The sequence below is a fragment of the Leopardus geoffroyi genome, chromosome B3 (assembly GCF_018350155.1).
Source record: "Leopardus geoffroyi isolate Oge1 chromosome B3, O.geoffroyi_Oge1_pat1.0, whole genome shotgun sequence".
Lineage (NCBI taxonomy): Eukaryota > Metazoa > Chordata > Mammalia > Carnivora > Felidae > Leopardus > Leopardus geoffroyi.
Window position 1 is genome coordinate 49,312,731 of NC_059337.1, and position 13,148 is coordinate 49,325,878.

The 13,148-nt window shown below is 34.8% G+C and overlaps 1 protein-coding gene and 1 pseudogene across 3 annotated transcripts in view; both read right to left on the bottom strand.

The window, feature by feature from the left end:
- Window positions 1-13,148, bottom strand: part of PIGB (phosphatidylinositol glycan anchor biosynthesis class B) — a 40,061-nt gene that overhangs the window by 14,192 nt on the left and 12,721 nt on the right. For all 3 annotated transcript variants that reach the window (XM_045449678.1, XM_045449679.1, XM_045449677.1), the window contains one exon: window positions 4,486-4,626. In XM_045449678.1, the coding sequence (XP_045305634.1) occupies window positions 4,486-4,626 (141 nt within the window). The remainder of the gene's footprint in view (window positions 1-4,485; window positions 4,627-13,148) is intronic.
- Window positions 3,692-3,778, bottom strand: LOC123584568 (annotated as a pseudogene).

Here is a 13,148-nt window from a genome sequence, read left to right on the forward strand (position 1 = left end):
ATTCTCTTACATAAACCACAAATAATGAGAACCAGGAAATTAATATTAAATTTTTATGGCTATCTAATTTACACTTTGTTCAGGTTCTGCCATTTGGCCCAATAGTGTCCTTTATACAAAGAAAAAGAAAACCCTGATTATTTTTTGTATTGACTTGTTGTATGTCTGTAATCTCCTTTAATCTAGAATATTTACTTAATCTTTCCTTATCTTTCATGACTGGCATATTTGAAGAATACAAGTCAGTTTATTTTCTAAAATGTATGTCAGTTTGGGTTTGCCTGATGCTTTCTCATGATTAGATTTAGGCTATGCATTATGGCAGTAATACCACAGAAGGGTCAAGGTGTTTTCTCTGTTTCTAATCAGGAGTTTCATGATACTGACCTCTCCAATTACTGGCAATGTTAACTTTGATCACTTCCAAAAAATTTATTTATTTACTTACTTAAGATTTTTATTTTTAAGTAATCTCTGCACCCAATGTGGGGCTCAAACCCACAACCCTGTGATGAAGAATTGCATGCTCTACTGATTGAGCCAGGCTTGCGCCCCTTAACTTTGATCACTTGATTAAGGAAGTATCTGTCAAGTTTCTCTACTGTAAAATTATCTTTTGTAATTAATACATATTTTATAGCAAGATACATTGAGACTACCCACTAGTTTTAGTATACAAATGGCAATCAGTATTCATATATTGACCTTGTATCCAGTGAGCATGCTGAATTTATTTACTAATCCTAATTGTTTAGATTCTTTTGGATTTCCTACATACAGTCATGCCATATAGTTTTACTTCTTTTTTTCCAAGTATTTGTTTTTCTTGCCTTACAGCACTAGCTAGTACATATACTGTTAAACAGCAATGGAAATAATGAGCATCCATGTATTGTCTCCAGTCTCCGGAAAAAAGGATTTCAGTGCTTCAAGACTTAGTGTGATTTTGCTGTAACATTTAATAGAAATCTTTGTCATGTTAATGAAGACCCCTTCTATTACACATTTTCTAATGGTTCTTCCCTTCTCTCCCATCATGAATAGGCTTTTAATTTTATCATATGGCTTTTCTGTGCCTACTAAGATAGATGAATTTTCTCCTTTATTCTGTTAATGTCATGACTCATACTGATTGATTTTCAAATACTAAGCCTACTTCACATTCTTGGGCTAAAACCAATCTTGGTTATGTATTCATTCTCCTTTTTAATATATCAGTAGATTCAATTTGGTAAGATTTGTTTAGATTTTTGCATTCATAGTCATGAGAGAGATTGATTTATAATTGACTTTTCTTGCAAGGTTCCTTGTCAGATTTGGGGATCACGGGTATGGGATCTTCATTAAAGGAGTTGGGAATTTTTTTTTCTTCTATTCTGTGGAATATTTTGTGTGGATTAATGTTTTTTCTTCCTTAAATATATGGTAGCATTCACCAGTGAAGCCATCTGAGCCTGGCGTTTCTTTACGTTCTTAATTGCAAATTCACTTTATTATATATAGTACTATTCATATTTACTATTTTCTCTTTTGCCAGTTTTGGTAAGTTATATTTTCCTAGGAATTCATCTATTTTATTTAAGTTGTCAAATTTATTAGCAAAAAGTTGTTCATATTATCCTCTTATCTCCTTAATGTCTATATGATCTATAATGATGCCCCATACTATGTTTTGGTCTTGCTAATTGTTGGTGAGAGAATGTGGCAGCTGAAAGACAACTGAATTATGTTTGATTTTACAGAATCAATGACAAAATGATGTCCCAAATTCTCAAGGTCATGTAAAAGGCAAAAAGAAGTAGGTCCATACATATTAGAAATTTTCCTAAGACTAAAGCAAGATTTTTCTCCATATTTAGAGATACTATTCTTGTCTGGATATGCAGCTGTTTTTTTGTTTGTTTGTATGTTTGCTTGTTTTTTCTTTTCTTTTTTTCAAAATAAAAAGCCCAAGGTGTAGAGGTTTTTGGTTCTAGTCCCAGTTCTGACCCTGATCAGCCAAAAGAGCTTGCAGGTATCATTTTCTTCCCTGAACCTCCACTGCCTCATCTACAAAGTGGGGGTGTTTAGATTAGATGAATTTTGTGTTGTTTATTTTTTTTAAAGTAAACTCTACCCCCAATGTGGGGCTTGAACTCATGACCCTAAGATCAAATTTCATGCTCTACCAACAGAGCCAGCCAGGCACCCTGCAACTGGTTATTTTGAAAGGATGCATGAGGCGCTTGGGTGGCTCAGTCGGTTTAGTGTCTGACTCTTGATATTGGCTTAGGTCATAATCTCATAATTTGTGAGTTTGAGCCCCATGTCAGGCTCTGCGCTGACAGAGTGGAGCCTGGTTGGGATTCTCTCTCTCTCTCTCTCTCTCTCTCTCCCTCTCTCTCAAAATCAATCTTAAAAAAACATTAAAAAAAAATAAAGTGTCCTTAATACATAAAAGGCTGTTGGCTAGGGCCAAACTCTATGTACCAATACTTGAGAGTGTAAGACTAATTAGGAGTGTGAATAGTATTTGTCATGCACCGTACAATTTCAAAGTATTTTCATATACATTATCTCATTTGTTCTTTCCTATATTTCCCTTCAAAATAAGTATTTGATCTATATGAATAGGCTCCTTCAGGCCTTTACAACTTGAAGCATGCTGATTCCCTAGACCGGGCAAACTCATGTTCATGTTTGATGTTATTTAAAACTTCCCCTACTTTATAAATGTTTCCCTATAGAATGTTTCCCCTTCAAGCAGAATTAGGCTTTTTATTATCTTTTTTCCTATAACATTTTTGTTATATAACTACTTAGAACACTTTATATTGCTGGTCAAGAATTATTGTTATATCTCTTTCTCCCCCACCAATTTTGACCTTGGGAGCAGACACTGCATCTTCCTCACTTTTGAATCATCAAATGCTTGATACAAAACATCAATACTTGTTGAATGAATAAACTATACATCGTATTGCTGATGAGAGAAAAAAGGCTTTTCATTTCCCTGTGTAAAAGCCTACATGATCTGAGCCTCTGCTGTCTCTCTGACCTCATTATCATGTTCTTCCAAACTCACTTTCCTTTAGCTCAGTCTCATTGCTGTTCCTCAAAAATGCCAAATACACCCTTATGTCAAGGTCTTTGCACGTGCTGGTCTCTGCCTGTAATATTCTTTCCTTATCTCATTATCTCAATTCCTTTAGGTTTTGGCTCCAGTGTCACCTTATCATGGTGGTCTTCCCCATTTACCCTATAAAAAATAACTGCTTCCCTCCTACACTAGCATTCTATGCTTATCTCTTGTTATTTTTCCCTATAGCATGTATTATTAATTGACAAATATATATTACTCATGTTTTTAGTGTCTTCTCCCACTACAATATAAATTTCATAAAGGCAGGGACTTTGCTGTATCTCTGGCACCTGGGACAGTACGTGGCACATACTAAGATTAGACAAATATTTGCTGAATGAATATAATACATTAAAAACAATGTTAATCTGAGAAATGACAGCAGTGGCAACTTGGCTTCCAGATGATTTAGCCCTTTTTAACTCCTACCCAAAAATACTCAGACAGAGTGAATACTAGTATATTAAAAAGATTACTGTTATAAGAGTCAGAATGCATGCAGCCCTTTCAATAAATAATTGTTTTGGATACTCTACTAGATACTTGGGATATGTATGATCCTAGGAGCTCAAAATTAGAAGAAATGGGTTGTTTTTTGCACAGGGGTCATGCTAATCTTCTTTGTATTGTTCCAATTTTAGTATAAACTTTTTTTGTTTTTACTGTTTATTTTTGAGAAAGAGAGAGGGGGAGAGAGAGAGAGAGTGCAAGTGGGGGAGGGGCAGACAGAGACAGAGACAGAGAATCCAAAGCAGGCTCCAGGCTCTGAGCTGGCAGCACAGAGCCTGACTGTGAGATCATGCACTGAGCCGAAGTTGGATGCTTAACTGACTGAGCCAGCCAGGCGCCCCCCTAACTTTAGTATATATGCTGGTGAACTGAGCACAGAAGACATGGGTTTCAATCCCAGTTCTATCACAGCTACCAACCCAATGACTCTAGCTAACTCGTTCTTAATTTTGCCTTTTTCCTCTACTACAAACTAAAAATACCTACATTGTCTAGATCCAAGAATTGTGATCATGAAATAATACTTAAATACACATTATAAATTATAAAGCCTTACACAAATATGAAAGAATCACGTATTTCTAAAATGTATTTGAGAAACATTTAGGAAATGAAGTATAAAAAGTTCTAAATTAGAAAAATTGCAAAGATTCCCACTGAAGCAAATTAATTACAATTAACCATAATCATAAATATAAAAATATAAAATATAAATTTGGAAATATTGTTTCCTTAGTCTGACAATTCTCACTGACATTAAAAGATATAATAATTGACTACAAATGTAAAATCTTGTTCATAATCTATAATTTATAGGTTATTAAAATTAATAAATGGATTGTAGCCATACTTACCCTATAGGTAAAAACTGATACAGAATAAGATCAAGCTTTTTCTGTTCTTGCCAGAAATGTCTGAAGACCAAAGGTATCCATGGAATGACAGCTGTGGGACGAATTATGAAGGCAAGTGCCACCAGGGATGAGTACTTGACACTATAAGGAAGGAAAATGTGTTATAGGAAACAAGTTTAGAAGTGATCTACAATTTATGCTGTAATATAACATTTAAAAAAATAATAGCACTTTCCTTTTGGTATAAATAGCTATGTGATCTTGGGTAAGTTACTTATACTTCTGACTCTTAATTTTTCTTATCCATTAAAAGAGGTAATATCTAAGGTCTTTTCCAGCTCTGATATCCCAATTCTAGTCTTTTAAATTAAGAAGCTATTCATTATCTTAATGTTGGTCTTGTTTGCTGAAAGGTATACTAATTTTTAGCTATACAACTCTGCCAATTGCTTTCCCGATGGAAAAAAAGTCTCTCTTAAGGAGATAAAAGAAAGTCACACAAAACCATTCTCTAAGAAAAAGAAAATAAATGCATTTAAGGAAACATTAGGATTATTTAGGCAATGATGAGCTTCTGAGTACATATGATTTTCTTTTGAAAGTAAGCTGCTAATTTTATCCAAATGAAAAATATGTATGTATAATTGATTAAAAAAAACAAACCCTACTATACAAACTCTTAAGAGCATGGATAGAAATGTGGATTTTTATTATTAGGACTTCTCTCAATAACTGGCTAAAGGAGACTAATAATTTAATCATGAGGACTATAGACAGTAGATTATTACATGGAAATAGACTTAGCCCTGCTTAAAATTTAAAGCAGGGAAAACAAAACAACTTTATGGTACCATTATATATCTATTAACTAATAAGTAGCTATAGAGAAATTTCTGATGTTGGTGAGGATATAAGAGCAGGGATTTCAAATTCAAGTGCCTACAGAGACCACATAAATAATAAAAATGAGTGATGCAGACCATGGGGAGGCTCCGATACACGAAGGAATCCTTGCCCAAAATGTTGCTGGGCCTCTCATTTTTTCAAAAGAAACCAGAAATCCAGATTTTATGTAAGATCTCCCAATTTTAAAATGTTTCCAAGTAGTTTCTTCAAAAAACAAAACACAAGCCACTGTGCAGGTGAAATAAAATATATTCACAGGTTGGTCTGTTTTGCATACATCCTAAGGCAACCTCTGCTGTAGTGAAACTACTAACAGCATCCCCGGATGGATGTACACTTGTAGTCCTAACCTCACTCCAAACTTTCACACTTGTATTTCTTACTTTTTTTCTGAGTATTTCTACACAGATTTCTACTGGCATTCAAAATCAAAGTGTCTGAAATAAGCTCCAAACTTTCTCTGAAAACTGTTCAGTGTCTAATATTTACTAGTATCACTCAGTTTCTCAGTCTTAAAATTTTAGAGTCCCTTAAATAGCAGCATCTCATCCCACACATCCACTTTGTTTCCTTCCCATTCCCATCATTTTACATCAAGTTCTGTCACTTGTAAGGAATATTTTCATAGTTCTTGTTTTCTTTCCTTCCTTCCTTCCTTCCTTCCTTCCTTCCTTCCTTCCTTCCTTCTTTCTTCCCTCTCCCTCCCTCCTTCCTTTCCTCCTCTCCTCCCCCCTCCTTCCCTTCGTCAAGCTTTCCTTCCTTGCCTTCCTTCCTTCCTTCATTCCTTCCTTTGTATTGCCCTCAAATATTCCTTTACTTAATTAACGTCATTGTCATCAGCAACACTTACTGAGCACTTACTTTGTAAGAGACCCTGTGCTATATGTTTTATATAGATTCTCACTGAATTCTAATGAGAGACGTTTTATTATCATTTTACCGAAATCAATGTTTAGGTATTCTCACACCATCCTTAAATCTTTCATTTATAATAATTGCATTTTATTTTATTAAAAAAAATTTTTTAAGTTAATTTATTTTGAGAGGGAGAGAGAGAGAGAATCCCAAGCAGGCTCCACACTGTCAATGAGGAGCCTGATGCGGGGCTCACACTCCCCAACTGTGAGATCATGACCTGAGCCGAAGTCGGACAATTAACCGACTGAGCCACCCAGGCCCCCCTGTAATAACTGCACTTTTTTTTTTTTTAAATTTTTTTTTTCAACGTTTATTTGTTTTTGGGACACAGAGAGACAGAGCATGAACGGGGGAGGGGCAGAGAGAGAGGGAGACACAGAATCGGAAACAGGCTCCAGGCTCTGAGCCATCAGCCCAGAGCCCGACGCGGGGCTCAAACTCACGGACCGCGAGATCGTGACCTGGCTGAAGTCCGACGCCCAACCGACTGCGCCACCCAGGCGCCCCAATAACTGCATTTTTAAAGAAGTTTGCAAAATGTCATATATTCTAAGGCCAGGAATAGTACCTGTCATGCTTATCCAGGGAAGAATGCTTATGCAGTAGTCGTCTGTGCTACGTGACCTTCCCTGCTTGACTGAATCAGGGGAGGGCATCTGAACCCAGGCAATCTAAGACAGGCTAGTGTGAAACTATGTCCAAATAGGGATAATGCATTTAACAGACCTAATCAGATTTTCTCAAACTGAATGTGTATAGAGAATGTTGGACAGTTGGTAGTGAGGACAGAAATGGAGACTAGCTATAAGCTTAAAATTAGACAACCAAAACAGATTCACAGACGAGGCTATAAAGACACAACAGAACAGACTTTTCCTCAAAACTGCCTTGGATTCTATAAAATTCATTCATTTCATTTATGTGGCTGAGATATTCTATAATTTTCTTCTGTGCCTGGCTACAAGGTGCCGCTTTTCCTTATTTTTATTTTTAACTTTACAGTAAAGCTCTCATCATATAGGTATGCTTAACTGAATGCCTATTCTTGCAATCAGGAGTCTAATGCAGAAACGATTTTGTTTGATTTGATTCTCCCAACAACCTTTTCATATAGGAAGAATGGATACTAGTTTTTTAATTAGATCAAATTCTGGCTTTCCCCCTTTCACTATATCCTAAATACTGGTACTGCAAGAGAATTCTTTCTAAATCATATTTGGTTATGCCATGCTTTTCAAAAGTCTTCAATATTCAATAGTTTCTTACAACCTACAGAATAAAGTCTAAATTCTGCAGAAGGGCAGAGTCCCATTTCTGACTCATCCCTTATTCTTCTCTTCTAACTACAGAAGTGAGAACACTAGAGTGTGTGGCAGAATGGACAACCTGTCCACGATAAGATAAAACCCTTTTACAGCCTGTGTTTTTGCTCATGTTGTTCCCTTTGCTTGGCATTTGCTTCCCCTGTTATATAAGCCCAAATCAGGCCCATATGTTTTTTAATTTACTTTTTAAAATTGAAGTATAGTTGATACACAGTATTATTAGTTTCAAGTGTACAATATAGTGATCTGACATGTACATTATAAAATGCTTACCACAATAAATATAGTTATCATCTGTTACTATACAAAGTTATTACAGCATTACTGACTATATTCCTAATGCTATACTTTATATCTTCATGACTTATTTACTTTATAAATGGAAGTTTGTACCTCATAATCCCGTTCACATGTTTTTCCCATCCAATCACCCCTCCTCCCATCTGGCAACCATCAGTTTGTTCCCTGTATTTGTGAGTCTGTTTGTTAAGTTTGTTCATTTGTTTTGTTTTTTAGATTCCACTTTTAAGTGAAATAATATGGTAATTATCTTTGTCTGTCTGACTTACCTCACTAATATCCTCTAGGTCCATCCATGTTGTTGTAAATGGCAAGATTTCATTCTTTTTTATGGCTAAGTAATATTCCACTGTGTGTGTGTGTGTGTGTGTGTGTGTGTACACGCATGTGCACGCACACACACACGTGCCAAACCTTCTTTATCCATTAATCTATCGATGGATACTTAGGTCGCCTCTGTATGTAGCCTATTGTAAATAATGCTGCAGTAAACACAGAAGTGTGTATTAATGTTTTCATTTTCTTTGGCTAAATACCCAGATGTGGAATTGCTGGACTATATGTATGGTATTTCTATTTTTAATTTTTGGAGGAACTTCCATACTGTTTTCCATAGTGGCTGCAACAATTTACATTCCTGCCAACAGTGCATGAGGGATCCCTTTTCTCCAATCCAAGCCAGCACTTATTTTTTTGTCTATTTGATATAGCCATTCTGAGAGGTGTGAGGTGATATCTCATTGTAGTTTTGATTTGCATTTCTCTGATGGTTAGTTATGTTTAGCATATTTTCATGTTTCTTGGCCATCTATAGGTCTTCTTTGGAAAAGTGTCTATTTAGGTCTTCTGCCCATTTTTTTTCATGTGATTTTTAATTGTAGTATTCTTTATGTATTTTGGATATTAACCCCTTACCAGATATATCATTTGAAAATATCTTCTCCCATTCAGTAGGTTGCCTCTACATTTTGTTGGTTTCCTTTGATGTGCAAAAAAGCTTTTTGTTTCCAGGTAGTCCCAATAGCTTATTTTTGCTTTTGTTGCTCTTGCCTGGGGAGACAGATCTAAAAATATATTGCTAAAACTGACATCCAAGAGTTTACGACCTGTTTTCTTTTGGGAGTTTTATGGTTAAAGGTCTTACATTTAGGTCTTTAATCTGTTTTATTTTTTTGTATATGGTTTGAAAAAAATGGTTGAGTTTCAGTCTTTTCCATGTAACCATCCAGTTTTCCCAGCACTACTTTTTGAAGAGACTGTCGTTTACCCATTGTATATTCCTGCCTAGCTTTGTCATAGATTAATTGACCACAGAAGTGAGGGTTTATTTCATTTCTGGGCTCTCTATTCTTTCTTTCTTTTCTTTCTTTCTTTCTTTCTTTCTTTCTTTCTTTCTTTCTTTCTTTCGAGAGAGCATGAGCACACAAAATGGGGAAGGGGCAAAGGGAGAGGGAGAGAGAGAATCTCAAGCAGGCTCCATGCCCAGTGCAGAGCCTGATGCAGGGCCAATTTCATGACAGTGAGATCATGACCTGAGATGAAATCAAGTCAGATGCTTAATCTAGTGAGCCACCTAGGCACTGGGCTCTCTGTTCTGATCCATTGATCTATGTTTGTATTTTGGTGCCAGTACCATACTTTTTTGATTACCGTAACTTTGTAGTATAGTTTGAAATCTGGGAGTGTGATACTTACTGCTTTGTTCTTTCTCAAGATTGCTTTGGCTACTCAGGGCTTTTTGGTGGTTCCATACAAATTTTAGGGTTAATTTCTGAGAAAAATGCTATTGGCACATTGATGAGATAGCTTTGGGTGATATGGACATTTTAACAATAGTAATTTTCCCATTCATGAACAAGGTATATCTTTCCATTTACTTGTGTCATCTTCAGTTTCTTTCATGAATGTCTTATAGTTTTAAGAGTACAGGTCTTTCACTTCCTTGGTTAAATTTATTCCTAGGTATTTTTAAAATGCATTTATAAATGGAATGGTTTTCTTAATTTCTCTTTCTGCTAGTTTGTTAATAGTGTATAGAAACACAACAGATTTCTATATATTAATTCTGTATCCTATAACTTTACTGAATTCATTTATTAGTCCTAATAGTTTGTGTGTGTGTGTGTGTGTGTGTGTGTGTGTAAGACTTTATGGTTTTTGATATGTAGCATATTAACTGCAGTAGTGAGTTTTACCTCTTCCATACCAATTTCTTTTTCTTGTCTGATTGCTGTGGCTAGGAGCTCCAGTACTATGTGGAATAACAGTGGTGACAGTGGACAGCCTTATCTTGTTCCTGATCTTAGATGAAAAGCTGAAAGCTTTTCGCTGTGGGTTTGTCATATAAGGCTTTTATTAGGTTAAGGTATGTTCCCTCTGTATCCACTTTGTTGTGAGTTTTTATCCTAAATGGATGTTGAATTTTGTCAAATGCTTTTCTTAAAATTTTTTTAAAGTTTATTTATCTTGAGAGAGAGACAGTGTGAATGGAGGAGAGGCAGAGAGAGAGGGGGGGAGAGAGAGGGAGTCCCAAGCAGGCTCTGTGCTGCCAGCATAGAGTCTGATGCAGGGCTCAAACCCATGAAACCGTGGGATCATTACCTGAGCTGAAACTAAGAGACAGATGCTTGACTGACTAAGCCACTAGATGCCCCTTGTCAAATGCTTTTTCACCTTCATTTTGTTAATGTGGTATATATATCATGTTGATTTGCTTATATTGATCCTTGCAACTCTGGTATAAATTCCACTTGACTGCGGTAAATGATAACTTTTAATGTATTGTTGAATTCAGTTTGCTAATATTTTGTTGAGGATTTTTGCATCTATATTCATTAGGAATATTGGCTCATAATATTCTTCTTCTCCTTCTCTTTTTTTTAGTGTCTTTGTCTAATTTTGTTATCAGGGTAATGCTGGCCTCACAATGAATGAACTTAGAAGTGTTCCTTTGTCTTCAATTTTTGGGAACAGTTTGAGGATAAGTACTAACTTTTCTGTGAAAGTTTTATAGAATTTGTTTGTAAAGCCATCTGATCCTGGACTTTTAGTGGTTAGGAGTTTTTTGATTGCTGTTTCAATTTCATTAATAGAAATCAGTCTGTTCAGATTTTCTATTTCTTTCTAATTCAGTCTTGAAAGAATACATGTTTCCAAATTTATCCATTTCTTCTAGGTTGTCAAATTTGTTGGCATATAATTTTTTGTAGTACTTTTATAATCCTTTATATTTCTATGGTGTTGACTGTAACTTGTTTCATTTCTGATTTAAGTCCTTTTTTTTCTTGATGAGTCTGGCTAAAGGTTTATCAACATTATTTATCTTATCTTTTTATTTTTTATTTATTTTTTTATAATTGTTTTAAGTTTATTTGTTTTAGAAAGAGAGGGGGAGCATGCACACATGGCAGGGACAGAGAGAAAGGAGAGAGAGAATTCCAAGCAGGTTCCACACTGTCAGCATGGAGTCTGATGTGGGGCTCGAACTCACGAACCATGAGATATGACCTGAGCTGAAATCAAGAGTCAGATGCTTAACCAACTGAGCCACCCAGGCACCCCCTTTTAAAGAATCAGTTGTTAGTTTCACAGATATTTTCTTTTTTAAAATTTATTTCCATTGTCATTTTTTATTGTTTTCTTCTACTAACCTTGGGTTTTCTTTGTTTTTTTGTTTTTTTTTTTACTTCATTTAGGTACAAGGTTAGATTGTTTGAGATTTTTCTTATTTCTTGAAGTAGGCCTGTTTTGCTATAACCTTCCTTACTAGAACTGCTTCTGTTGCATTCTAAGGATTTTGCAATGTTGTGTTTCCATTTTTATTTGTCTCAGTATTTTTTATTCCCTCTTTGATTTCTTTGTTGACCTATTGCTTGTTTAGTAGCATGTTTTTGACCTTCACGTTTTTTTTCCCCCATTTTTTAAAAAATTGTAATTGATTTCTAGTGTTATACTGTTGTGATCAGGAAAGATGCTTGGTAAGATTTTAGTCTTCCTAACTTTATTGAGACTTATTTTTAGCCTAATATGTGATCTATTGTGGAGGATATTCCATGTGCACTTAAAAAAAAAAAAAAAACGTATTCTGGTGTTTGAAGATGAACTATTCTATGTCTGTTAAGCCCATCTGATTTAATGTGTCAGTAGAGCTACTGTTTTCTGTCTGGACAATCTATTCATTGTTGTAAGTGGGGCATTAAAATGTCCTCCTACTACTGTATTTCTCCTTTTAGGTCTGTTAATATTTGCTTTATATATTTAGGTCCTGCTATGTTGGATTCATATTTACAATTGTTATATCCTCTTGTTGGAGTGATCCCTTTATCCTTATATAATGTGCTTCTTTGTCTCATATTATAGTCTTCGTGTTAAAGTCTATTTTTGTCTAAGTATTACCACCACTTTTTTCTTCACTTTCATTTGCATGGAATATCTGCATTCATCACTTTCAGTACGTATTTTTTGGTCTGAATTGAGTCTCTTCTATGCAGCACATAGACTGGTCTTTTTTTTTTTTTTTTTTAATCCATCCAGTCACTTTATATCTTTTGGTTGGAGCATTTAGTTCCTTTACATTTAATATAATTATTGATAGATATGTACTTATTGTCATTTTGTTAACTGTTTATTGTTTGTTTTTGTAGCTCTCTGTTTCTTTACTCTTGTGATTTGATGACTTTCAGAGTGCTTTGCTTGGATTCCTATTTTTTTGTGTATCTGTTATTGATTTTTAGTGCCATGAGGTTCATGTATAACACTATGTATACGACAGTTTAAATTGACAGTTGCTTATATTTGAACACATTCTAAAAGCACAGTACATTATTCTCTGCATGATTATGTATTTGAGATCATATTTTACATATTTTTATTTAACTAATTATTATAGATGTGGGTGATTTTACTAATTGTCTTTTTACTTTTACAAGTAAAAAGACAATAAAAAATAATTATTGTCTTTGAATTTTTATACTAGCTTTAAGTGATTGATCTACTACTTTTACTGTATTTTGCTTTTGTAGTGAAATTTTTCTTTCATAATTTTCTTACTGCTAGTTATGGACTTTTCTGCTTAAAGGATTTCCTTCCACATTTCTTGTAACACTGGTATAGTGGTAATGAACTTTAAACTTCTGTCTGGAAAACTTTTAATCTCTCTTTAATTCTTAGTGGGTAGCACATTCTTGATTATAGGTTTTTTCATTTCAGCTCTTT